The 26,476-nt window shown below is 45.3% G+C and overlaps 1 protein-coding gene across 2 annotated transcripts in view; it reads left to right on the forward strand.

The window, feature by feature from the left end:
• The window catches only part of Prag1 (PEAK1 related, kinase-activating pseudokinase 1), a 52,038-nt gene that overhangs the window by 4,856 nt on the left and 20,706 nt on the right, over nt 1–26,476 (forward strand). For both annotated transcript variants that reach the window (XM_060381616.1, XM_021664367.2), the window contains exons 2-3: nt 359–775; nt 3,362–5,160. In XM_060381616.1, coding sequence (XP_060237599.1) covers nt 485–775; nt 3,362–5,160 — 2,090 coding nt within the window. In that variant the 5' untranslated portion in view covers nt 359–484. The remainder of the gene's footprint in view (nt 1–358; nt 776–3,361; nt 5,161–26,476) is intronic.

Below are 26,476 nucleotides of genomic sequence, written 5' to 3' on the forward strand. Positions count from 1 at the left end.
TTTTCAGTGGGTGCTGGAGACCTGAAGCCAGACTCTCACATGAGCATGGCAAGCATTCTCCCTCTTGAGCCCTTCTCCGAGGCCCTGGAATACCTGTTAAACTCCCTATTTGAGAAAAGGGGGCAAAGTTTGTTTGTACAGTCTCTGATAAAGCTGTCCAACTAAGGAACATTAATGATATCAGAGAGCTCGTGACAGCTGAGCTCAGGCCCGAGAATAAAAGAACAATTCCCCTTTGGCCATCTTTACGTCTCTACTTCCTTCTTCCTCATCTCCAGTTTCATCACAGGCTCTTACTGCTAATGCATGCCTCTCATTGTGGGTCAGATTCCTAATCAGGCAATGATCTTCCTTCTAGAGAGCTGATCTGGAACCCATCCCTCCCTCCTGCAAGACCACATCAGAGAGCCGGGCCCAAGATGAACTCGCACCCTACCGGCTCACAGTGCTCCAGACCATTCGACTGAACCCCGAGAGCCCAAAAATGTCTGCGTGCAGTGACTTTGTGGAGCACATCTGGAAACCTGGATCTTGTAAGAACTGCTTCTGCTTGCGGAGTGACCACCAGCTAACAGCTGGCCGCCCCAAGGCTAGAGCCAGCAGCCTACCCACTGTCACTCGCCTGCCTGCCAGGCCCGAGAACTGCCGCCTAGAAGATGAAGGTGTGAATGGCTTGGCCTACTCAAAGCCCACTATTGCTGTGAAGCCCACCATGATGAGTTCTGAGACTTCTGACTTGTGGACGGAGGCCGGCCTGGGGGCTGAAGTCCCAAAGGTGAGGCTGACTAACCCAGCTAGTATTCTCACAGGGGCTGTTCCTATTCTAACACATGGTGGCTGGCTGGCTGGCAGGCAGGGATGGCTTTTGCAGCAAGAATCCTGCAGGATAGCTGCCTACTAGCTTGCCGTGAGGTTGTCATTCCCAGACAGCTGCTCTTTGGCTATTCCCGTTAGCTACCTATTTCTTTCCTTAGGGTACTATCAATCATTTCAGTACATAAGGATTTATTTCCCCCTGCTTTGGAGACTGATAAAAGGCAAAGCAAAAGCAAAGAAAAACAAAAGCTTAAAATTACCGGCTGTAACTTTAGATGTTTACAGAAGCGGCAGCCACAGTACGGTGACTACCATCCACCCAGAGCTTCTGCAACCATCAACTTATGATTTCATCTCTTTCTCCACCCACTTCCCTTCCCTGTTCATTGTAAGGGAAACCATAAACACATACATTTAAGATATAAAGCCTTAAACTATAGAACCACAATGCACAGTCACATCTAATACATTGGCACCAATTCCTTATAATAATTATTTGTTATTCAGCCAAAGTCCATGCTGGTAGCTTTTCTTTTTAATTTGTACGTGTATAGGTGTGTACATGTATTTGGGGGAGTATGTATGCATGTACTTGTGTGTGTGCCAGAGGTCCACTAGGGTTTCTTCCTCGGTGGCTCTCTACCCTTTTATTCTCTTATTTATTTTTAAATATTTGCTTATTTCTATTTTACATGTGTGAATATTTTGCTTGCATAGGCGTACACCATGCGCATGTCTGGCGCCTGCAGAGGCCAGAAGAAGGTTTCTGATTCTCAGAACTGGAGTTACAGATGGCTGTTAGCTGCCATGTGGACACTGGGATTCGAACCTAGGTCCTCCAGAAGAGCAACAAGTGCTCCTAACTGCTAAGCTGCCACTCCAGTCCCTTTATTTTGAGGAACTCAGTGTTTCTCGGTTAGACTGGCTAGCCAATGAGCTCCCAGCATCTGCCTGTCTCTGCCCACTCACAGCACTCGGGGTGACCCCAGCCTCTTACCAGACTTCTGGGGATCTGTACTCAGGATCTGTACTCTGCATGCTGGCATAGTAAGCATTTTACCCCTGGAGTCATCTCCCCAGCCTTCATACTTGTAGTTTTGAAGTATAGGTTTTTTTTGTTCCAGCTCCATCTAGGACCACTAAACATTTATACCCCTGGAGGTTAGACCTTTCTTCTTCTCCCGAAAGAAACCCTTAGGAAGGTATAATTATGGAGAGGGTGTGTGGGCCAGGGCTGCTGGAGGCTGTTGTCCGTGGACGTGTCTCTGAGAGTATATGCCTGAGACGTTCTAAGAAATCTCGTTCCACAGTGACCTCTTCCAGTGTCCTGGATTTCCTCAGTGAACCAGGAAGGGTGTGTGAGTGCATGTGAAAACAAAGGTCAGTTTTAAACCACGAGAGGTTGATGTGAAGAGAGGCATTTCCTGAGGTGGCAGCAAACTCCGTCCTGTTTAGTGCTGTTCTGTTTTCCCTGAGCTGGCCACACCCATTCACCCAGCCAGGCTTGACACCTTCAACTTTCACCTAGATAAGCCAATGCCTCTTTGTCTTCAGAATCTCCTGGGTAAGGAGCCTCTTGCAAGGCCTCAGTGCTGTGCAGAGGGGAGTGGGTAAGAGGAGAAGGAGAGAGGGAGAGTAGCTTCATTGGTAGGAATGAGCAGGTCACATCTCTGTCTTGTTGTCCAACTAGTCCAGCAGGTGGGAGCTGAGGTGACTGCTGTCAATTGAAAGAAAGGGCAGCTATGTGTCATGGCTCAAGGAAAGCCTACCAAAAAGCCAGGAAGCCTGATTCAGCTCAGAAACCATCCTTTTGCCTGCTAGCCTGCACTTACTTCTCTTATGAAGTGCTTTTTAAAAATCATACAGGGGGCCTGGAGAGACAGCTGCTCTTCCAGAGGACCCAGGCTTGAGTCCTAGCACTGGCATGTGCGCTCACAACAGACTGTGACTCCAATTCCAGGAACTCTTCTGCCCTCTTCCATCCCCCTTGGGCACCAGGCACGCATAGGTAGTGCTCAGACATACATGCAGTCCAAACACGCATACACACAGAATAATAACAATAATTTTTTAAAGAAGAAAAGAAAAATAAAAAAAAGAAGTCGTTAATGGCTTGTTTCTTCAGGATTGTGCCATAGCTGAGTTATCGAGTAACTGGTTGGCATAAGGGAGCACTGAACAAAATTTCAAACTAGTTTCCAAATCAGTGGAATTGTTTCATCCAGCGGTTGTGAGTTTTCATTCTTTTTCTTTTTTTTTTTTTTTTTTGGTGTTGATTTTTCTTACCTGACAGACATAAGCCAAAAAGCATTATCATCCCTGAGTGGGATGCATAGCTCAGCATCTAGGAAGACAGACGGCTTACTGGGTGCCCCAGTCATGGTCATAGCACTACGGAGGTCAAAGGTTAGCATGGGCATTGCTCGCCCTCCCTGCATGCTGTGTGAGACAGGTGACAGCGTTATCACCTGCCTCTTTTCTCTCTCTCTCTTCTCCCTTCTCTGATAAAGTGTAACACTTTTTTTTCAACCCTGGGGCTGTGTAGGTCAGCTGGAGACGAGCCCCGGGCAAGCTCCCTCTTCAGAAACAGGAAGATGGGCCAATAGTTTACCTGGGCAGCTTCAGAGGAATGCAGAAGTCTGCGGGCCCCCTTGCCTGCACAGATGGAAACTCTCGTTGCCCCCCAACCTATACTATGGTCGGACTGCATAACCTAGAGCCCCGAGCGGATCGGAACACTGCCTTCCAGCCAGTGAGCTTCCAGGAGGAGAAGGCTGGGAGGCCAGAGCTGCCCTCAGCTCAGGAGAGCTTCCGCCAGAAGCTAGCTGCCTTTGCAGGGATGACATCCAGCTGTCCCAAGGGTCCCAGGCCCTGCCCTTCTCCACAGCCCCTGCGGGAGTCCCTGCCCTCGGAGGACGACAGTGACCAAAGGTGCTCGCCCTCAGGAGACAGCGAAGGTGGAGAGTACTGCTCCATCCTGGACTGTTGTCCGGAATCCAAGGATGCTGTGCACAGCACCGAGGGCTCTGGCAGGCGGCCAGGGGACTGCTCACCCACCTGCTGGGAGCAGGGAACGTGTGCAAGACCAACAGAAGAGGAAAAGCGGGTTCTGAGCTTCCCCAGAGAGTGCTGTGGCCAGGGATCCACAGCCAGCCCACCCCGCCTGGGCCCCAAGAAGCTGTCCCTTAACTCAGAGGCTGCCGGCTCCTCAGACGGCCTGTCCTGCGGCAGTGGCAGCAGCGGCGCCAGCAGCCCCTTTGCTCCCCACCTTGAAAATGACTACTGCTCTCTTGTGAAGGAACCGGCCCTGGGGAAGCAGCAGGACCCCAGTTGCTACGTAGTCACCTCTGGCAAATGTGTGGGCCAAGCTGCGGAACTCCAGCCCCCCACCCTTTCCAGGGAGACTGTGCAGCCCGAACCCATCTATGCTGAAAGTACTAAAAGGAAGAAGGCAGTTCCGGTGCCTTCGAGGCCCGAGACCAAGGCGGAGCAGGTTGCAGCCAGCCACAGCCAGGGCCAAGGATGCACAAGTGATACCCGGGTGCAGAAGGCATCTTCTGGATGGAGCCAGGACAGGGAAGGCCCAAACATGGCTCCTCAGGTGGCAACCACCATTACCGTCATTGCTGCCCATCCAGAAGAGGATCACAGGACTATCTATCTGAGCAGCCCTGACTCTGCAGTGGGGGTCCAGTGGCCACGTGGGCCTTCGAACCAGGACTCACAGGCTGGTGAAGAGGAGCCGTTGGCTGTGCAGGGCCTAAGTTCAAGGGAAGGCCATTCACATAATGCGACTGAAAACACGCCCAAAGAGAAGCCCGCCATTCCCCCCAAGTTGTCCAAAAGCAGCCCTGGGGGGTCCCCAGTGTCACCGGCAGCCTCCCCTCTGGCTGACCTCAGCGATGGGAACGCTGGCGGCGGCAGCGCTGGGCTCCAGCTTTCATGCAGAGTCCCTACCAACCTACCTTCTTCCTGCCAGACCAATGGTGTTGTCCCCAGTGACCCTGCCAAGTGTCCCCCACCAGCCACCTCCTCTTCAGCCTTGGACCAGAGGCGGCCAAGATACCAGACTGGTGCCTGGAGCCGCCAGTGCAGAATAGAGGAAGAGGAGGAGGTTGGGCAGGAGTTGTTGAGTCAGAGTTGGGGAAGAGAAGTGGAAAACAGTAGCGCCGACCATTCAAACTCCTCTACCTGGCACCGTCTGCATCCCAGTGATGGCTCGTCTGGGCAGAACAGCAAAACCAGCACTGGGATGAGCAAATCGGCTTCCTTTGCTTTTGAGTTCCCCAAGGACCGAGGCAGGATGGAGGCCTTCTCCCCTCCTCCACCACCTCCAAAGTCAAGGTGAGTACCAGCTTGTGTGGAAAGAATTATAAGAAAAAAAAAAAAAACCTTTCTTTTTTAGGGCCTTTCCCAGAAACCTTTGCTTTTGCTGCCTCTCAGGAAAGCCTGGGCCCATCCTGGAGTGCTGCCTGCCAGGCATCAGTGTCTGCCCAAAGGCCACTGTGCTTTATGTAAATTTCCCAGAGCCCCAGCTCAGCCTTGAGAGAGCAGGAACTCTTGCTTGGTGTGTGTGCTTAGCAAACAAACCCGAAAACAGTGCGTGGACTGGCTGTTTAGAATGAATCTTACAAAGCAAAGAAGCACCAGGGGACTTAGGATAGAGCTCAGGGGCAGAGCACTTGCCTAGCAGATGCAAGGCTGCGTGTTTGATCTCTAGCACTGTAAAAAAAAAAAAAAACCGAAAAACAAAAACGGGTGTGCACAAGTGATAGAGCCTAGCCTGAGTCAAGCGTGGGGTTGGATGCCTAGCAAGTTGTTGCTCCTTTTGCTGCGTTTAAAAAAAAAAAAACAAACAAACAAACAAAAAAACTGCCTCCTCCCCATACCTCAAAGTGTCTCCTGCAGTGTTTTCTGGAAAAACTCTGAAACTTCATCTGTTGCAACGTAGAAAAGAGGGCTAAAGTGGGTCACACTACAGGAATTAGGTAGGTAAAGCAAGCATGTGCACAAGAAACTATTACTGCTGAATTAGGCCTTAGGAATCAGTTTTTTTTGTTTTTTTTTTTTTTTTTTTAAAGGAAGCTTTGCACATGGTTAAGCCCCTCTGATGTGGGTTTTTCAAGGGGGCTAAAAAAGGGTACAGTTTGATGTCCACCTGCCGAAGCTCACAGCTTTCTCCACTGCCTTGCTCTTCTACTGCTGGTTTAATACGCCTTTCAAAGGCCCCAGGAAAATAAATGTCTTTTCTAAGCTATTGAACTGTGAATGGAATTTAAATTCTGGGGATTTTTTTACTCCCTTTTGGTGAAAGCAAAACTGATTTTGATCAAGAGAGGAAGAACCCTGCTGTTATAAAAAGCCAGGCTTCCCCTACGGCCTCTCTGGTCCTGTTGCTGCCAGCATTCCGTTTGAGTAGCAACTTCTAGGCTGCAGCCGGAAACAAGGGAATTGACCACAGAGAGAAGTAGCGGTGACACTTGGCTTTGAACATCAAGGCATTTTAGGCTGTGATGTGATCTAACACAGCCTTGTTCTCACAACCGCTGCTCTCAGTTCTGCTATTCCGTTGGCTACCCACCCCAGTGTTGATACCTTCCAGAGCCGTTGCTGATTGTAGACTATCTGGTCCCTCGGCTACAGTTTTAACTCCCTGAAGGAATGAATGATTCAGTAACTGAGTTCACACTAGAAGGTACTTACTATGGGGGAAGCATGGATTTTTTTCAGAGGTTAGATATAATAACTCATTTAATTCTTTGAATAGCCCCCAGGAGAGGTGAATTACCAGCCATATTCCATAAGTGACAAAAACGAACCAAGAGCTGAAGAAATCTACATAAGGTTAAAGCTGTCCCTGGCAATTTAGCCAGACTTTGTAGCTCATCTCCTAACCTCTTAGCACATACCCAGGCACATAGGGACAGAGCAGGTGTGTGAGAGCAAAACACTGAAGTTGTGCCTGTATGAGTCAGTCCTAGGTGCTGGTGGAGCACCAGACTGAAAAGCACAAAGTTAACCTTCTATTCTGTCTCACATGTATCAGCTGAGCAAGCCACATACTGTCTCTCCTTGAGTCTCTGAGATGGCATGCTTATACTTGCCTAATGCCATTTTTCTAAATTATTATTTTTTAATTTATTTATCTGCATGTGCCCATGCACACATGCACGTGGGTTGTGGTCAGAGGACACAGGGTCAGTCCTCTCTTACCATATTAGTTCCTGTAGGTGTGTAGGCTTGGCTGTGAGCTCCTTTACTAGCGGAACCAGATCGGCCTCCAACCCCATTACTGAAATGAAATGAACAGAGTTCACTGAGGAGCTTAGTTAATATTCAGACAAAAGGTTAAGTGACACTTGAACCCCTCTATCTTGTAGGAATCCGTCTGACCCAGTCCCGGGAATAGCACCCAAATTCTAGAAACTTAACTAAAACTTCTCACTTAAGAGTCATAGGACTTGGAGGAATCTCGGTAACCATAGCAACATGACTCAGGAAGAGTTTTAATTAGCATCTAGGGTGAATTCAGAAACCCTTGGTCCAATATGCTATGACAAACCTTTGGGTTATATGAAGCTCAAATAAGGTGGGAACCTCAGACATTCTGGGTTCCATTTCCTCAAGAACAAACAAACAAACAAACAGAAACTCAAAACTATGGTGTTCAATTTAGAATAGGACAAGTTAGCTCATTTGGGGAAGCATTCTCATTTTTCCTGTGTTGCTGGCATCGTCTTTTGAATTTTTCCATGTCTCCTGTGAGCAGATAGAGGGCAAGCTTGGAACTATAAGCTGGCTTTGAATTCTGGAACTCAGTCCGTGTTGAATTCTTTTAGGCAAGAGACGGCAAAGAACCCCAAAGCATTCCGATCTCACAGGGCGAGTTGTAGGTAAATGGGAATGTTAGGAGCCCACAGCTGAGTTAGTACCAATCATGGGACACGTAGGGAATTGTGGAAGATGACATTAAGTTTTCCAAGATGGAAATTGTGGAACATCTCCAGGCAACATGATTTCCATGCACGGGGCCAAGTTTTGTTTCTAATTATCAGTTTCGTCATGCGTGTTATGTATGCTTAGCGCCCAGACAAAGGTTGTTTCATGCAGGACTCTAGTATGATCTGCTTACACAGCGTGGAGAAACAGAAATGGATTCACCTGCTTCCTGACCCCTATCTTGAAGGGAGTGGCTTGGCTTTGTAAGGTCCTATAGTGAGTGCTCAATGAGTAGCTTATCTGTGCTATTTAACCTCTTGCTGTATTGTCTTGCAAGAAGGGCGCTCCAAGCCTATTTAGTGTGCCTTTCTCGTGTCTCCTCCTCGTGGGAAGGTAAGACTGAGTCTGGACTCTTTTTTACTGACTGCTGCCAAGGCAACTGCCTACACCCACAAACTCACAGCTTAGAGTGATGGACCTTACCAGGTTTCTGGGTCACCTTGTCCCAGTTCAGGGCAGGATTATAAGATAAGGGTTGACAAGTACTGTTGGTTGTTGGCTAGGAAACAACAACAACAAAATCTCTGCAGGCAAGAAGTGTGGGCTGCTCTCGCATGCATTCACACTTCACCTTCAAGTCTTAAGGCTGTTAAATGAGAGCACCAGCACCTGGGAAAACAATTAAGATCCAGATGGACACAATTGCTTTCTGTCTTGTTTCTGGGCAGATGCAGATCTAGTTTGACATGACTTTATGACTTCTGAGAGACAGGGTCAGTAGAAAGCGATTTGTCTGGTTAGGGCAGCAGATAAGCAGTTCACAAAGAGACCCCCAAACTAGAATGATAGACTTGGGGCTCAGAGGTGGGCTTGAGGGTGGAATAAGAAAGCAGGTGGGTTTCTTTTTCTATATCACCTGGACCAGGTAGGGCTAACCTGAAGGAAAGTTTCCCCACAAATGTGAGAGGTTATTTTTGTTTCGGTGTTGCCGGTTTTCGATTTCATCTACTACAAGACACACCGTTCCTCTCCCCATTGGGATGGCTGGAAGCTAGGCTGGTCCTTGTTCGGTCCCCTCCTCTGTTGGAGGGACAGCATCATCAGCAGAGTTCTTTTCTGTCCACAAAGACAGCCACTTTGCTAGCAAGAGGAACTGACACGGCTTCATTGTGTGGTCTCTTCCCCAAACATGGTCACACAGCATGACCCCAAGGACAGGAAGAGGATGGGTGAGATGGCTATTTATCTTCAGCCTCCATATCCAATCTGATTAAAGCTTTTGACACTATTTCAGCTCCACTTTAGATTGTAGTGAATCGTAGGGGGTTGACACAAGTGCATAGGAGGTCTTGAGACTTCGTGGGCTTGTCCGGGTGGCAATGTCAAAAGGCAGTTTGTATTAGGAAGTGCCGTGTGTAGAGAATCTTCTCTAGCTATGTGTAGCTTTCCTGACCTTGTTTAAATAAGAGGTGGAGTGTGGGTAGGGAGAACGCATACTGGGCATATTCCGTGGGAGAAACTGCACGCCCTCCGCACAATGGAACCAGCCCACGTGTCAACAACGAAGCTTAAATTCTTCTATGCCATACGCGAGCCAGCAGTTGGCTCCTTCCCACAAGCTTGTAGACAGAACCTGGAAAGTGGGCCTCTCTTACGCCATAAACAGAAAGTATTAAAACTAATTCCTGTCTTCTTGTCCTATAATTTTTTTAACAGTTGCTAACTTGATGATATGTATATGTATGTATGTATGTATGTATGTATGTATTATGTGTGTGTGTAACATAATTTTTAAGGAACTTCTGTGCAATTTTGAACACATGTTCTTGAATATGCTTAGGAGTTAAAAAGAGACTCAGAATCACTGGACATCTACTAACGACCTACTTTTTCTCAAGCTGTGTGTAAGATGCTGGAAGTCCAGCAACAGGGTTTTGTTTTGTTTTTTTTTTCTTTCTCCTAGGTTCTGAGGAGTGCATCAGTAAGAATTAAATGAGCAGGGGTGCAGTATGGCCACCAAAGGCTCACTCGTGCTTTGACTCTCTTTGATGAGGCTGTTTCTCGTAGATCTAGGTTCTCACCACAGTCTGTGCTCAGTAGAAACGTGAACTCAGCTCAGTGTTCAGCCTGCTGAGTTCCAGCCCTCTCCTTCATGCCCTGCTGATTTCATTTTTTCCGGAAAAGCACCAAACTGCTTATGCGACACATAGTAGGTGCTCAAGAGCAGTTGATAAAAGAAAGACTCAAACAGTTTGGAACACAAAGTATCCTGAGCGTAGGTCTCTTGGTAGCCCTGTGTTCTGGCTCATGTCTCACTTCGGGAGGGTAGCGCAGTCGGTCTCAAATTGCATTAAAAATTGGCCCATCTCTTCAAGACTGTGAAGTCCTGAGAGCACATGAGTTGTGCCTCATGAGTTCTTGTTTGGAATCTCTATCACATCCTTCAGCACAGTGCTAGATATATAATAGATATTCGCTGTGAAATGATTTTTTTAAAAATATTTTTAGGAGGCTGGAGAGATGGCCTCAGAGTTAAAGCGTGTTTACCTCTCTTGGAAAAGGCCTGGCTTCAGTTCCCAGCACCCACTACAGTTACAGTGACATCCTCTTCCGAGCTCTATGCACAAGTTGGACGTAGTATGCTCTGCCGTGTACATGTGCCCATAAAATTAAATTAAAAGTAAACATTGAAAAAAAGAGTGCTGGGGGGGGTGCACAGGTCAGGGAACAACCCTGTGGAACCAGTTCCGCCTTTTGTGGGTTCTGGGCATGGAACTCAGGTTAGCAGACCTGCACAAATGCCCTTTCCCACGGAGCCATCTCGTCAGCCCAGAATATGATTTGATTGACTTCCGTCCTTGCTTGCTTATTTTTGTTTGTTTGTTTTGAGTCAGGGTTTCTCTTTGTAACCAGCCCTGGCTGTCCTGGAACTCACTCCGTAGACCAGGCTCACCTCAAATTCAGAGATGTCTCTGCCTCTGCCTCCCAAGTGCTGGGATTAAAGGGGTGTGCCACCATCGCCCCAGCCAGAATTTTTAGGTTTTTAAAAAGCCCATTGCACAGTAAGATGATTAAACACAGTACAGGATTAAACAACTTTTTGTCTTGACTTTCCACTGGCCACCCATTGTAATTCCCTGGCTGTCCCTGCTCAATAGAACATTACCACCTTGAGTTGAATAAGCTGAGGTTAATAATTGTTCATGCTTCAAGGTGGGCAAACACCGTGGGGCACGGTGCATTCTTTCTTGGATTAATTACTCTCCAGTGATTGTTCATTTAAGTGGCCTCTGCTACTTTCCTTTTTTTTTTTTTTTTTTAAGCTGAGCAGGTGTGTGGAGCCAATCCCCTCTTGCCGTAAGAATTCTCCTTTCAGGTAGTAATCAACTGGATTTTTTTTTTCCCCAGCAGTGAGTTACAAGAATTCTAGGGTGATGTCGCTACTCTGGGCGTAACTTTTTCCTTCTTTCTGAGGGAGGTTGGGAAACACCGACAGAGGCTGCGTGACAGAGCTCTCTCTGTGTGCATCCAGTAACCGAAGGCGCTTGGTTGCTGGGGTGGCCTGACTGCCTCACGGGTGTGGAAGTCACAGGCTGGTCGGCAGTTTTCCCTGGTAGTGTCCCAAGGCAGGTTTTGTTATGTGGGATTGTTGATTTGATTAGCTATAATTCCCTCTTTCATGGTTGATAGATGAGCCACAGGGAGTTCTTGCTGTCCTCTGCGTAGGCAGCAAGTGCATTTCTGATTTTAAACGTCGTCAGTCTCTGTGTTGAGATCGCTCAACATTTGTTTCTAATGGCTTTGGGTAGATCACAGGAAATGTTCGGTGTTACGCATGTTCATTCTTTTCCCGTGCCACTTTGCAAAATTCCCTGCTTCAACTAGCTTATGCCCAGTGCCTTAGATGACTTATTGTCTGTGCTTTCCTGGCAGGCAGGCTTTTATACACAGTTATTCTTTACAGGGTGACAAGGTAAACCTTCTCAATATCTTTCCCTGCTGTTTATGTTTTCTTTACAGTGTGTGTGTAGTGAAAGAATGTGCATATATGTGTGTGAGTATCATGTAGGTCCATGAGGGTGCATATAGTGGCCAGAGGCTAATGCCTCTCTTAGTAAATCTTCCACCTCAGTGTTTGAGACAGGCTCATACTGAACCTGAGGCTTGCCATTTCTGCTAGGCTGGCCATCAGGCCTCCTCAACCCACATACCCCTTTGCACCTGTCTTCCCCCAGCACTGATGTCACAGTCCCGTGCCACAATGTCCAGTTTTGTAGGTGGATGCTGGGGATCCCAACCCAGGTGTTCATTCCTGGTCAGGAAACAGTACCTGGCGAGCTATCTCCTTAGTCCAATAGACTTCTCTTTTTCCTCAGATAGTATTCTTCAGCTAATTATTGTTCCTGTCACGGTCAAAGCACTCATTGACTTAACCGCAGTTTGGCTTTCAGCCATTTCCTACCTGTTTGCCTAAGTGTTTTTGTTTTGTTTGTTTTTTGAGACAGGGTTTCTCTGTGTGGTCCTGACTGTCCTGGAACTAACTCTGTAGACCAGGTTGACCTCCCACCTATTTCTGCCTTCTGGTTACTGGGATTAAAGGCATGTGCCATTACCACCCAGCTATTTTTTTTTTTTTTTAAGCATAAAATCAAGGTAGACAATCAGGGGGTCACTATGCTTCCAGTTTGTGGAAAATCATTCAGGATGGCCCATGCTCTTTAGGAGCTCCACACTGGCAATCAGGATTAATGGAAATAAATTACACTGCATAAATACAAGAATTGTTGGTCTCAGTGGACAATAACAGTAAAAAACTTAAGTTTGGAGTCAGGCAAGAAAGCAAAGCCGTGTAAAAGCAACTTTTATTTGCCAGATGTAATTGTCATCTTGGAGGCTTACTGCTGAATAACTGGCCCCTTTCTAGTCCTTTCTGAACTCTGGCTGGCTGGTTCAAGTCAGCTGCTCTGCCTCACACTTTTCTCTAAGCTAGCTGATTCAATTTGGTTTCTCTGGGCTTCTCACTGGAGTGCTCTGCTTGGAAAACTTCCCCTGAATTCCATGAGCACCAAACTGAACTTCAGTGTACTCACTCCTAACTGGTGTATAAATCTCAACTTCACTGCACCAAACTGCTGGAACTGACTGAATTTACCTGACTGTCCTGAACTCAACTCTCTGACTTCTCTTAAGTAGAATCTTTCCTGTCCTGTTCTAATGAGAAATGGGCATATCCTGTCTCTGAATCGTTTTGGCATGTCTCTCTCAGATTTGTCACTTGCCCCTCAATTAGACATCACTTTCAGATATGGCTGCTTCCTTCTACAAATTAACCTTGCCGACATTGTTTGGGGTCAAAGGTGTGTACTAACGGTGTGTCTGTATTCCAGCCAGATCATACTGCAATTCAGGGTGTGTCTGCCTTCCAGCTGGATCACACAGAACTAGAAGTAGTTAGTATACTTTCCCAGAGCTTTACGTGAGAACTTAGCCTGTGAGGAAATTTGCTGCAATTGATTAGTAGCGTCTGCAGAGTATGCACAGATGGAAGTTCTGACAAACGTGCTAGCTATTTGTGAAATCAGCATTAAAACCTCAAATCTACCATTTAAGATGCAAAAAGGCTGGTGGCCAATAACCGTTCTCTGTGCTGACTTAGGAATTCAACATTTCCTTTATTTTGGGGATGGGGTCTGTATTCTGTCTATCCTAAAGTTCCTAAGTGGAGTGTTAGCAGAAAATGTAATCATCGATTTCAGGCTGAAATGTCAAGAAGTCTTGCTTACTCTCAGTGAGTGATTAGGATGATCCATGAATACTGAGTAATTTTGGAGCACTGTTGTAGCAAGTAACATTTCTCACTAAGTTGCTACCTATTTCTTAAGGTAGTACTTCCCTTTATAGACCTTGACTTCATTTTCCCAGTCTTTAAATCTGTGAAGCAGTGTGCGTTCATTCCTTTCCAGGTGTAAAGAAAGATCCCCCTAAAATGTAAGCCCCGTAACACAGTAGGGAGGTTTGTGCTGATTGGAGGCTATCACAAGCAGGGAAACACTGAGGAAGTGACGGAAAGGTGACAAAAAATGGAGAAAGACTAGCACAGAGGGCATCTCAGATGGTCATAATGCACCTGGGACAAACGGGGAAACCACTGGCTAAGTGGGCACGAGATGTGTGTAGACCATGGGAAAACCCCAACTATACGGGAAAGAATCTTTAATCTTATTGTTAATCAAACAACGACGAGGGCAGAGAGTTGGCTCATCGGGTAAAGCAGTTGCCCACTGAGGCAAGGGCTTGAATTCAGGTCCCTGGAGCCCACAGAAAGCTTGATGCTATAAGCATGCATGTGCGATCCCAGCATGCCCAAGGGGAGATGATGGGAAGCAGAAACAGGGAAACCCTGAGACGCTTGTGAAATGGCGTCTTACTGTGTGCAGTGAAGAAAAGACTGCCTTAGTCAAAACAGAAAACCAGGACTGGGCCCCGAGGTTGGCCTCAGGTATCAACATGCACACCACAGCACACTGCACCTACACATACACATGAGCATTCACACACACACACACAGAGATGAAAAATCATGGCAATAGCAATGAAGATAAATTAAACTGAGAAGCAGCAAGCTTGGGGATACATCAGATATTATTCAATTTTGGCAAAGAGAGGAAAAAAAGCTATCCAGGTCTTACTGGTAAAAACTGAGGCTGAAGAGTTTTTTTTTTTTTCCCAAATAGTATGATGTTATCTCATAAAATTAACTATTAGACTACACCATATCCACATAATCTTCATTCTTGAGAAGTACACACAGGGGTCAATAAAGGGACATATACAATGAAAACCACTGCAGTATTGCTTATAGTAGCAGGAAGTTTGAACAACCTCAGATATTCATCTCTAGAGAAACAGGTAAGTCAAATGTCATCGAGTATGAAATGGAACTGCTTAATAGATTCCCAAAGCAGTAAACTAAAAATATGTACAAAAACACGGACAGACCGAAAATTGGAGTGAAATTATTGAATGACCAAAGACACATCGCAAAATTCAGTGAATATAAGCTAATGCGGACACAAAGAAACAGTGTGACATGCCACATTTTTCCGGCTGTGGGAAGGTTTTCTGGCAAGTGAAGCTAGGGCCTGGCATATGATTGACAAGTGCTCTACAACTGAATGACATGCCTGGGCCTTTGCTAATGCTGAAAGCAAAGTTTCAGTAAGTTGCAGGCTGGCCTTGAACTTGTGGTCTTCACCCCGCAAGTTGCTGGGATTACAGGTCTGCCCACCAGCCCCAGCTTCCCTTCCCACCAAAGGAAAGCTGCTTTCTCTTCTTTTTATGTGACTTCCTTCCCCCACCCCCCAGATAGACTTTTCTGTGTAACAGAGCCCTGGCTGTTTTAGACACTCTATGTAGACCAGGCTGGGCTAAAACTCACAGAGATCTGTGAGGCCTGTCTCTGCCTCCAATTTATTCTTTTATAACGTGTGGTAAACCACACCCAAGGCAGAACTTGCATTCTTAATCATTTTTACATGCAAAGCTGAGTAGTAAAATAGTCATTACACTATAAGAGACAGATTCAAGCACTACCCAGACGATACCAACCTTCCTGGATGCTCAGGCCTCTTATAAAGTAGCTTAACATTTGCACACAATCTATCCAGATCCTCCCAGTCACCCTCAACCATCTCTAGAGTTATTTCAACAACTTTCACAGCGTAGATGACTTGTCAATAGTTGCTGTGCCGGACTGCATGGAAAACAATGATCGGAAACAAAGTGTGAATATTCCCGACAGAAACCGCGTTTACTTGTAAATGCTGTCTCTCCGTGGTGCGCTGGGTCTGCAGAAACGGAACTTGTGGGTTGAGAGTTAACTACGCACTCAAGTAGTTGTACAGCCCATCTCCAGAATTCTTTTCGCCTAGCAAAAACTGAAACCACACATCAAACAACAACTCACCACTTTCCCTTCCCCCGGCCCTGAAAGCCACCATTCTATTTCCTGTCTCTGTCTCTGCACTAGATAATACCTCATGTTGGTGGGGTCATGAGCTGGGTGCCTTTTTGTGACGGGCCGTTGCACTTGGCACAGCATCTTCAAGTTTCTTCCATGTTGTGCTTTGACAGAATTTCCTCCTCAGGCTCATATTCTGCTGTGACCTGAACTTTGCCCACTCATCTGTAAATGGACACTTGGAAGGCTTCCATTTTTATAGCTATTGCGAATAATGCTTCTTTGTGAATGATCTCCTGTGCCCTGCCTTTGATTTTTTTGGGGGGAGGGAGGATGGTAAGCCAGGACTTAAAATTGCTGAATCATTTTATATCTAATTCAGAAAAAACATTTTTGAGGAGTTTCCACACAGTGACGCCCCATAACCACTGTGCTGCTATTATCCCCGCCAGTGGTAAACAAGGGCTCAGATTTCCCCACATCTTCCCCAAAACTTGTTACTTCTTGGAGATAGTTTGGTTTTGGTTTTATATAATATCCCCCCTTAGTATAAAGTAGCACCTTATTGTGATTTTGATTGCTATTTCTCCAATGATTAATTATGTAAAGAAAAAATCCTTCCATGTGCTTTCAGCTATTCTAAACTTTTTGTGGAAGGATATCTATTGAAGGCCTTTTCCCGTTTTCAGTGTCTGTTGGTGTTACTGTTGTCATAGTTACCGAGCCGTGGAAGTTCATGTGCTCTGCGTCTTGAATCCTTATTAGAAGTATTGTGGGCAAATGGATTTACCCCAGCCCATGGGCTGCTTTTTCACTGTGTTGAGTGTGTCCACTGATGTATGAAAGGCTTTCATTTTGATTCAGTTTAATGTATTGCTTCCTTTGTGCATTTAATTCCCAGAAGTCATTGCCAAATTCAGTGTCATAAAGCTCTGCTATTGTTTCCTTCTAACGATGTGACTGTTTTAGGCTTTACATTTAGGTTCTTGGATTCACGTTGGGTTAGTTTTCATTAGTTAGGGTCCAAATTCATCCAATATTCTAGCACTACTTGTTGAAAAGACTGTCCTTTCCCATCAAATGCGCTTGCCACCTTCCTGAGTATTGACTTAGCACATGTGTTCAAATAAGAGCCACAGTCTCAATTATTATAATTTTGTGATAAGTTTTTGAATTAAGGAACATGAGACTTCCAATATGGTTTTATACTGACAAGATTATTCTGTCTATTTGTTGTGCCTCAAGAGTTCATATTAATCCTAGGATGAAATCTTCAGTTTCTGAGGGGACCTAACATGACTTAATTGTGGCCCTAGATACATGTTTGTACTTTTTTCTTTTTCTTTCTTTTTTCTTTTTTTCTGTACAAGGCAGAAGCAAGGATAGCAAGTGTTTGGGGTAATGCAGACTGAGGAAATTGTAGCCAAGGTTGAGGGTAAGGAAATGGAGTTATTGGGGTAAGAAAGTGTTAAGGAATTGACCAGGAATTGTGAAGAGGGCCTGTGAGTAGTTTCGATCCTTCTTGGGTAACAGTCTGAACCAACATGAATATAGAGAAGCAGTTCATCCTGTCAGCTCTGTTGGAAGCAGCCTTCCAAGTTGGGGTTAGGAGGGTGAAGGGAATAAAAATGGGGTCTACTATAAACATACACTGATTTCTTAAGAAAAATAGTGGAGTATGGGTGCAGGGTCAGGAAAGTGGACTTGAACTATTTATCAAGAACAAGAGGATGAGAATTCTGAAACCACAGTCACCAAAACCAATAGCTTAGAAACAAAGGTAATAACCACCAGGCCTCGGTAATCTTCATTAATGGATTGCTGTAGGAGTAGCTAGATTAACACTGTGTGACTCACGCAGTGACAAGAGGTTATAACTGGCCTGGATGAGTCACTCACTGGGAGGCATTTGCTGGCTCCTGAAGACTTGCTGTGAAGAGGAAGATCGAGGGAGCCTGAGGTATTCGAAGGAAATCCTCTTCCACAACGATAGGATAAGACAGTAAGGGCTAGGTTTTCCTACTCTGAATGCCAGACAACGAGTGGAATAACCTGATGGATTGGAAGCAATGAGTTGTATAACCTGATTGGTTGGGGCAATGGGTTGAGCAACCTGATTGGCTGAAGGCTTTGTTGGCCTCTGGATCTGAAGCTAGACTATAAACGATCCAAATGTTGAGCACATAGACTCAAAATGAGACCTGGAGGATGAATAAGTAAATTCTTTCTGGTTAATTTAGAATCCAGCTAACTGCCTCATGAAATAATGAAAATGCAAAGAGGGAACGAACGCTCTAACCCTTCTGATTTTATAGCGGCAAGAAAAACAGCTTGAATTACTGCAGGTGGCTAAAGTCATCACTCCGGTTATCTCTCTGTCTGTCCATCCCATCATCTATCTCTCTGTCTGTTAGTCCAAGTAGTACTTTATATATGCACAATGTTAATTTTTTTTAGTACTTTGTAAACATTAACTCCTGAGCCTTCCCAGTATCCTTAGAGATAAACATTAATATTTCACATTATAAATAGGAAGCTGAAACAGAGAAATTAAGTACATTTTTTTTCCAAGATATAGCCAGCAATCTTGTGAAATCCCAGTGTTTGGGCTAAGCTACCACACCAGCACCCTTTGACGGGAATCGGAAACTCATTCAGGAGGTTGATTAAAGTTGTTTTCCCACAGGCTCCCGAGGGCCCTGCCAATGTACAGGGCATGGCATGGCAGTACCCTTCTGTGACCTGCAGTTGCTTTATTTTTAACTGCTCTCATCTCCTCTCCCCAACCTCCCCTCTTGTACGAACAGAAGTGTAAAGCTTCCTCCCATCTTTCCAGGCTGTAAGCTGGAACAGTGTTCTTAGAGGACTGTAATGGAGATGAAAGGTCGTGGGTTGGGCAATGGGGTCAAGCTGTTGAGTTTGTCGGCGCTCACCACTTATTGCTTGGCTGCATTGTCTCCATCTTCAGCCTTCACTGAAATCACATCCCAGGAAGCTGAAGGTCTCTGTCATCTTACCCACAACCTGGCAGCCCAAAACATTCTATGAGTAAACACATATTCGTGACATAAACACAAGACTGCTTCTTGGGAACCCAAATGATCCGTCTTTAACAAATGTTGTGTCTTTTACCAGCAAAGTATCGCAACAGGGCAGATGCCTGCAAATTTCTGTTGATGGATATTAGCATTTTGATTGTTGACCAAGTAACCAGTATACCGTGTATATTGTTCTTTTCCGAGACTATCAGGATGCCAGCCAGCTTACTGTCAACACCTCAGAAAAACACCTCAGAAAACAACTTCAGCAGAGAGGGAGGATTCATTGCGGCTTCTGGCTCCAAACATTCTGAAGATGGTCAGTTAGATCCTTTACTTTGGGCCTATGGCAATTCAGAATGTCATGGCAGCTGAGCTGGCTCACAGCCCATCGGCCAGGAAGCAGAGGGATAGTGAGGAGAAAGGATCTGTGGACAAACACACACACTCTTTAGGCTCCATCTTCTGAGCTTTCCCCTGCCTTGCAGTCATGTCTCAGGTGATGGAGCTACGAGTGGGTTAACACACCAATGAGGTCAGAGCCCTACAGTCCAGTCTATTCTTAAAGGTGCCATCTCTGGACATGGCTGTGCTGGGGACTGTTGACACATACATTTTTGTCAGGGGACACTGAGTCTGTGGGTGATAGTTTAGATGCGCAGTCTAACAACAGGAAAAACCAGTCTCACTTCTCCCAGTACACTCACTCAGCAATACACACAGAAGATGTCTGTGATCAAACACGTGAGGCCTTTCCGCATACATCAAACAGTTAGTTATGCAGAGAACACTAATAATTAATAATTACTCCAAATGATAATAACCCTCTCATTCAGCCCTGTCCTGCCACTTTCTGACTGGAGACATTGTCAAGTTTCATGGCTTACGGTCTTAGTCCCTGGCTGCCACTGCCTTCTTTCAGACCCCTATGACAAGCCTGGATGTTTTATCTGTGCTTCTGACTGAGCTGTAAATCAGGCTCCCATAATTCCTTCCTTGGGCTTGATTGATTTACGAGAGCAACTTAGAGAATAGGTCAATAGGTCTATATACAGATTTATTATAAAGATCTCCCAAAGGCTACTGATGAATACCAGGTGGAGTGACAAATAGGTCAAGGTACATGACCGATGTGTGGAGCTCCTGTGTCTTTTCTGGGGTACCACTCCCAGGAAATAGTTGTGTTCCGTTCTCCAGAACCTTCTTAGGCTGTGCCCTTAGGTATACAGAAGCTTTTATGACTCAGACATGGTTGATTAAAACATTCCCTATTAGTGATTAATTTCACCTTCAGCCCCTCTGCACTCCCTAGAGCTTGGGATATGGGGTTAAAAGTCCCAGCTCCCTAATTCTGCTGTGCCCATCCTTCTTGAGCCCAGTTCCATCCTATAACTCCTATAGATTCTGTCGGCCCATCTATATACCCATTAGTTTATTAAAAGATACTTAGCATTTTGGATTCTAAGAGTTTCAGGAGCTGGGTGTCAAGGAAACCAGAGCAAAGATTAAATATACATTTTATACTATCGTGGTTTCTCTTGAATTAATTATGGCTTCATTTCCATTTTTTAAAAGATTTTTTTTTCTTATTTTTAAATGATTTGCACTAAATGCAAGATTGAGACCAAAGGGTCTTCAGGGGCATAAAATCTCATGAGAATGGTGAGGACATTTGTTGCACATGCAAATGAACAAGCCTGCAGTGTGGAGATGGCAGCTGACCACAGACAAAACCGATTTTCTATACTTGTACATGCAAATACATGAGTGTGAAAAGCACCCCAAAACAGCCTGGTTCCCTGAATCCTTTCAGATAGTTCTTGCAAAATTACTCCACCAAACAGCACAAAGCGATGCTAGATAACCTTCAGAAGTTCAAGGTCACCATCATCAGTTATGTGGAGTTTAAAGCTAGCTTGGAATAGGTGACACCCTGCCTTTAAAATAAACAAACAAACAAACAAATAAATAAATAACACCAAAGACAATAATACATTCTTTATAGGTTTGTTGCCAGCCTAATTCCTAACTTTTTGAGGAAAGAGACTACACAATGTATTGAAATACAGTCTGTCTTAAGACTTTTGTGGATAAAAGAAAGTTTCCCATTTCCATCAAAAGTTGCTCAGCAGTCCTGCCTGGTGCATGCTTTGCCAAGCAAGGGTGATTCTTTCTTAAGGAAAGCATTTCGTCTCCCAGATGCTAGGAGAATATTGAAACAGGCAGATACACTGAATCAAGAGGCATTTAACAGTCACTCTGTGTTCCAGCATGCCCTGCCTGTCATACAGCTCTGCAACCAGCGCCTAGTTTGGGGGTGGTAAAAAGCTTGTTTCACACGAAACAATTAGAATAATTTTGCCAGGTTTATACAGATATGCCCAGTGAGGTGATTCACAGGTTTCAGTATGAGTTCCAGAGAGAGGCACTGCCAGAGAAGACTAGACTAGGGGAGCAATTTGTGGGTAAGTGAAGCCAGGGCTCACCTAAGGGTGGAAGGTTTGAAGAAGAGAGCGGGGGCTGGGGGGGGGGCGGGGGAGTTCCTCTCTGCCTGGACAGGGAGAAAGGAAGAGATTACTGGGCACTTTGGTGGCCAGCAGAAGATAAATTTTGTTTGAACTAAGAATCTATAAGGGGAAGGGGTAGTATATAAAACAAAATGGTGTTCCTCTTTGTGTGTGTGTGGGGGTATTTGTATGTATGTGGGGTGTGTGGGAACATGATGGTGTGTGTGTCAGGGGTTTGGGGAGTGTGCATGTGTACTGGCCAGTGGTCAGTACTCAAAGCCTGCCTCCAGGCGTCTAAACCTTCCCATACAGCTTCACCAACCGAGGAGCAAGTGTTTAAATAGATGAGCCGGTGGGGTGGGGTGGGCGTGGGAGGCATGTTACGCTGCACCACTCACTGCATTAACCATTCAGCGAGTTCAGTGGTTCTCAGCCTTCCCAACACTGTGGCCTTTTAATATCGTTCCTATAATAGGCCCTATACTATGGGCCTAATAAAATAGCTAATATTGTGGTTTTCTGATGTATATGTAGATGCTAAAGGAGAATATTTCCAAATGAGATTGTCAAAGAAAGTCTGTGATTAATTTTTTGTTGTTTTTTGTTTGTTTGTTTGTTTTTTCTGTCACATGCAAGTGACAGGAGATAAAGTATCCCTGTGGGCACTGTGTGCAGGACTCTTCATTCAGCTGTCCCAGGGATAACAGCGTCCTAGAAAAAGCCTGAGTCAGAACTGTAAGACCCTCTGAGGATGTGGCCTGCATTCTCCCTAAGGAGCTTGAGAAATAGGTCCCTGCCCATTCACAGGTTTGTTGAAGCACAGGACTTGGGTCTTTTCCACTCACTATTGAATCATCCAGCTCTTAACACAACACGTGTGTGTGTGATGTTAGGGATCCTGAAATGCTACTGCAGATAGACAGCAAGGAGGATGTGTCGCAATTAATGCAGACATCTGAGAGAAGCACAAAACGGGGTGTTCCTAGTCACCAAGCAAGCCTAAATGACTTAATAAACTTTCAGAGAGAGAGAGAGAGAGAGAGTGAGAAAGAGGCTCAGTACTAGAAAATAAGTAGACGCATGTATTTTTAGAGCCAGCCAAATAAGACAATTGGTGATTAGAGGCTCGGGTCAGAGGCAGAGCCGTCCCTGCTTTCCTGTGCTCCCTCAGGAAGTGCATTTTATAGAAAAGTCAGAGAGGAACTGAGGGAAGCAGAGAGCCCGGAGCTGGGGACGCACAGCAGTGTCAGAAAGCACGCCGGACTGCCTTTGGCGCTAGCCCTTCACCTCAAAGTTTCCTCTATGCAACCCCGAAGTCACTGGCTGCACTTCACGGGGCTCCTGAGGCTACTCCGATGAGGACTGCACCTCCGGCTGGAGGCTAGGATGGTAAGAGCCATTCTCTGTTCACTGAGGCGTTAGCCAACCCTTCAAATCTGAAACCACTGCTTGACCTCCAGTGAGTGATTTTGAAAGGTGTGTGGAAATGTTTAAGTGGCTTCTACTCCTGGCGCATGAATGTTAGTCTTTAAGTTTTTAGGTCTTTTCCATGCTATCACTAAACTTAAAGATAGATGTGATAGATTCCAACCTGTTGGTGGGGTGTTTGTCAAAACTGAAAGTTTGCGGCTTCGGACTCCAACACAGATGTGATTTGTGTTTTCAAGCCTTTATCTACAGAGGCAGGAAGCTCTTCGCTAAGTGTGTAGGAGCTAAACTAAATCTAGCCGAGAGGATGGAAGTTTGCTTCCGTCACATTGTAAGCTGGGCTGTTGCCAGTGGGTTCTAGCGGCCGCGTGAAGCTGGAGATGTGGCCTCACACTGGCACATGGCCTCCGTGAAGGGGTTGCGGCCATTCTGAACGCTCTCATTCTGGAGGCTCTGGGGTTATTTTTAGATGAGGCTTGTCCCTATGAATGAGGAAGTCTGGCAGATGGCTCTTCCGGCTGCTTTTTTTTTCCCCCAGCTTTCTCCCAGAGTAGTAGAGAGACCACTCTTGCAAAAGTTCCCTCTCTCAGGACAATGGAGGGAAAAGGCATTCTAAAAGCCTCCCTGCCCACCTCACCCCCCTCCAGTGGCAGCTGCAGAGCGAAATGTGGAAGGATGCTAAGCTACTGAGTTGTGTGTTTCACACAGCTCTTCCTTGACCCTGCACACAATCAACAGTGCAAGGCAGGAGAGGAAGTCTGAGCAAGAATAGGTCGTGTGTCACAGGACGGAGCAGACATCATGAGGTCGGTTTCCCCACCAAAGAGAAAATACTAAGGATGTGGATTTTGTCCAGTCAAGTTACTCCCTTCAGTCATAGGACATCAGATTTCATTTTACAGAGGGTTTGCACCAGCTTTGTGAAAATCAAAACAAATCAAAGTCTCATTGTCAGGATAGCCTTGTTATACGCTGTTAGCTCACTCCTGTTGTCGCTTGGGCCTCACATCTGACAGACTGCCTCCACTGAGGTCCATGGGCCACCTTTGGGATGTTAAGCTTTTTCAGAGAGTCTTAAGAAGTCTAGCACATGCACAGACTGAAGAATCAAAATCATCTTGATTTTAAGTCTGGGCTTTGATGTCAAGCTTGCCTTTCATTTTAAAATCTGATGTGGTTTGGCTCATTCCCTGATTGAAGTGGCAATCCTCAAAGAGGGCAGATGGCCCAGGTTAACAGGATGGCAGCTGCTGCTGCTGTTCCAGGAGCATCATCACTTCTGAGTTTGGCAGCTGATGATGTGATTTTGCAGCTGTGAGGATGAAACCCAGGGCCTCATCTAGGCAGTCAACTGCTTCACCTGACTGGCATCCCTGGCCCTTCCTAACATTTTGCTACTTTTTGTGTTGTTTTCTTCAAGTGGGTCCTACCCCCATCGGTGTATATTAGGAAGTATGTCCCCATGTGAAGGACTCTGAAGGTGACTTCTCCCTTACATGGCCCAGATTCAGGAGAACTAACACCCAAATCTCAAGCCAGAACCAAGAAGCACAACTCTCCATCCACAGACTCTTGAGGGGGAACCAATCATCACCAAGCGCATGGTTTCCTCAGGGAGCTAGATGGATGATACCCCTCAAGGACTTATGGGGTCCTTGCCGTCCATCCAGGTTACGTGAGGTTCCCTCACCCTCAGGAGAAGTATTCATTTTCCATCTATCAAATATTTCAAGCATACAATGAAATTCAAATAATGAAACTGGTATGCAGGTGTCTTCCCTAAGATTTTTCAAATATTAACATTTTTTTTAAGTTTTTAGTTAATTTTGTTTACTTGTGTGGTGTTGGGGGGTGGAAGCCAGGACCTGGAGAGCATGAAACATATGATATGTCACTGACCTGCTCCCCCAGTCCTAGGTCTACTTTAGTAAAACTTGACTGATCTCATGGAAGAACCCTCCCCACCCCACTTCGGCTCTCCATTGTCACCCAGTGCAGCTCTTGTCTAAAGCCAAAGAGCACCGTCTACATTTTATCAGGTGACTTGAAAGAGTAAGTCTAGGTGCTTCTACAATGCCTGAAAGTGGTGTCACATTGTACTTGTGCCTTTGTCTTTAATCTTTAGCATCTGAAGAATTTTTTTTTGTTTGTTTGCACATAATCCTGTTCCCTTGTTTCTGACAGCCGTATTCTGTTCCATTAGGAGACTATACCACAGTTTATGTGTCCGTGTATTAATGGAGAGTTCTTGTCTGTCCTGAACATTCTTGTACGTGAATGAGAGTTTCTCTAAGGATATACTCAGCAGTACAGTGGCTCCTAGTTTAAAGTGTAGTTAGCATTTCCACTGTGCTGTAAATATAAAATATAAAATTCGTGGAAGATTTTGAAGACTTAGAAAGAGAATGAACATAAAGTGGCTCGTTAATTTTTTTTTTTTTTCTAACTTGTATAGTGGTTGCATGCCTGTAATTTCAGCACTTGGGAGAATGAGGCAGGAGAATGGCTAAGAGTTAGATGCCAACGTGGGCCATATACTAAGTGCCAGGCAACTACAGCTATTATAAGTCCTTGTCAAAAGAAAAAAAAAAGGATGACCTGTTGAAATGATGGCCTTTTGGTTTGTTACCCTAAAAGACAATATTGAAATCAGTAGCACTGATATCTTGTATTTTTAAATGTAACTATTAGAAAAATGTATATTTCCTGTATAGTTCCCATTATATTTCTGCTGGAGAAGTCTCCTCTAGAACAGGAGTAACTGTTGCCTTCTGGAAGAAAGTTTTACTGGAAAGCCTTCCCACTCATTGTCAGTGGCCGTGGCCGTTTTCCCACCGCACCAGCAGAGTTGGGCAGTTACAGTCCTTATAGTCACGAAGCCTCAAGAACTCGCTGACTTGCTCTTCAAGGAAAACTGGTGATTGATCCGCATTCTAGAGCAGCTTTGTAAAAGCCAAGGACCAAACAGGAACTATTTCGTATTTTATCCCACACACATAAAACATGCACCTGAAACAAAAGTTTTACAAAACATACTTTCACAAAGGCTCACTGTATATGGTTTCTGGTTATTTCTACTTGGATGAAATGAACTCTTTGGCTAGTAAACTTTTGTGACCACTAGAATGATTTAGCCACCTAATCTCTGCTACTGATTTTAATGACATCCTTGAAGGATAAGGAGGCCTCAAGGTGGACCATGGGTTACATTAGATTAATCTTCAGGATTCATTAAATTGGTCTTGGTGTTGTGTGGAGGGGGGGTTGTGTGTGTGTGTATGTGTGTGTGTGTGTATCTGTGTACTAATCTATGCAATTGTAAGCAAACTTCCTACATCTTTAAACAATGCCTGCTATTGCTAGTGTCCTGTTGGGTAAAGTCAGAGCTTGTTTTGTTTACAGTCTTTTTACTTAGTAAGATTGACCATCTTCTTATGTATTGCATGACTTCTCGAGTCTTCTTTTATGAATTGTTTGTTCATCATATTGCCTTAAAATGTTTTTAAACATATTCTGTACAGCGTACGGGCATGTGCTTGCCATTGTACAAGCGTGGAGGAAAAAGCGCGGAGGAAAAAGCGCGGTTTTGGAGAGTCAGTTTTCTGCTTCTACCTTGTGAATTCCAGGAATCCAGCTCAGGTCTTCAGCCTTGGCTGCACTCCTCCTTACCCTCTGAACCATTCTGCAATCCTCTATTGCTTTTTACAAAAAAATAGAGTCATTGATGGTTTTCTTCAGATATTCTGGCTACCAGCTGTCATGGTGTGTCAGGTTGCAGATACGTAGCT

Source organism: Meriones unguiculatus, chromosome 4 (assembly GCF_030254825.1).
Source record: "Meriones unguiculatus strain TT.TT164.6M chromosome 4, Bangor_MerUng_6.1, whole genome shotgun sequence".
NCBI lineage: Eukaryota > Metazoa > Chordata > Mammalia > Rodentia > Muridae > Meriones > Meriones unguiculatus.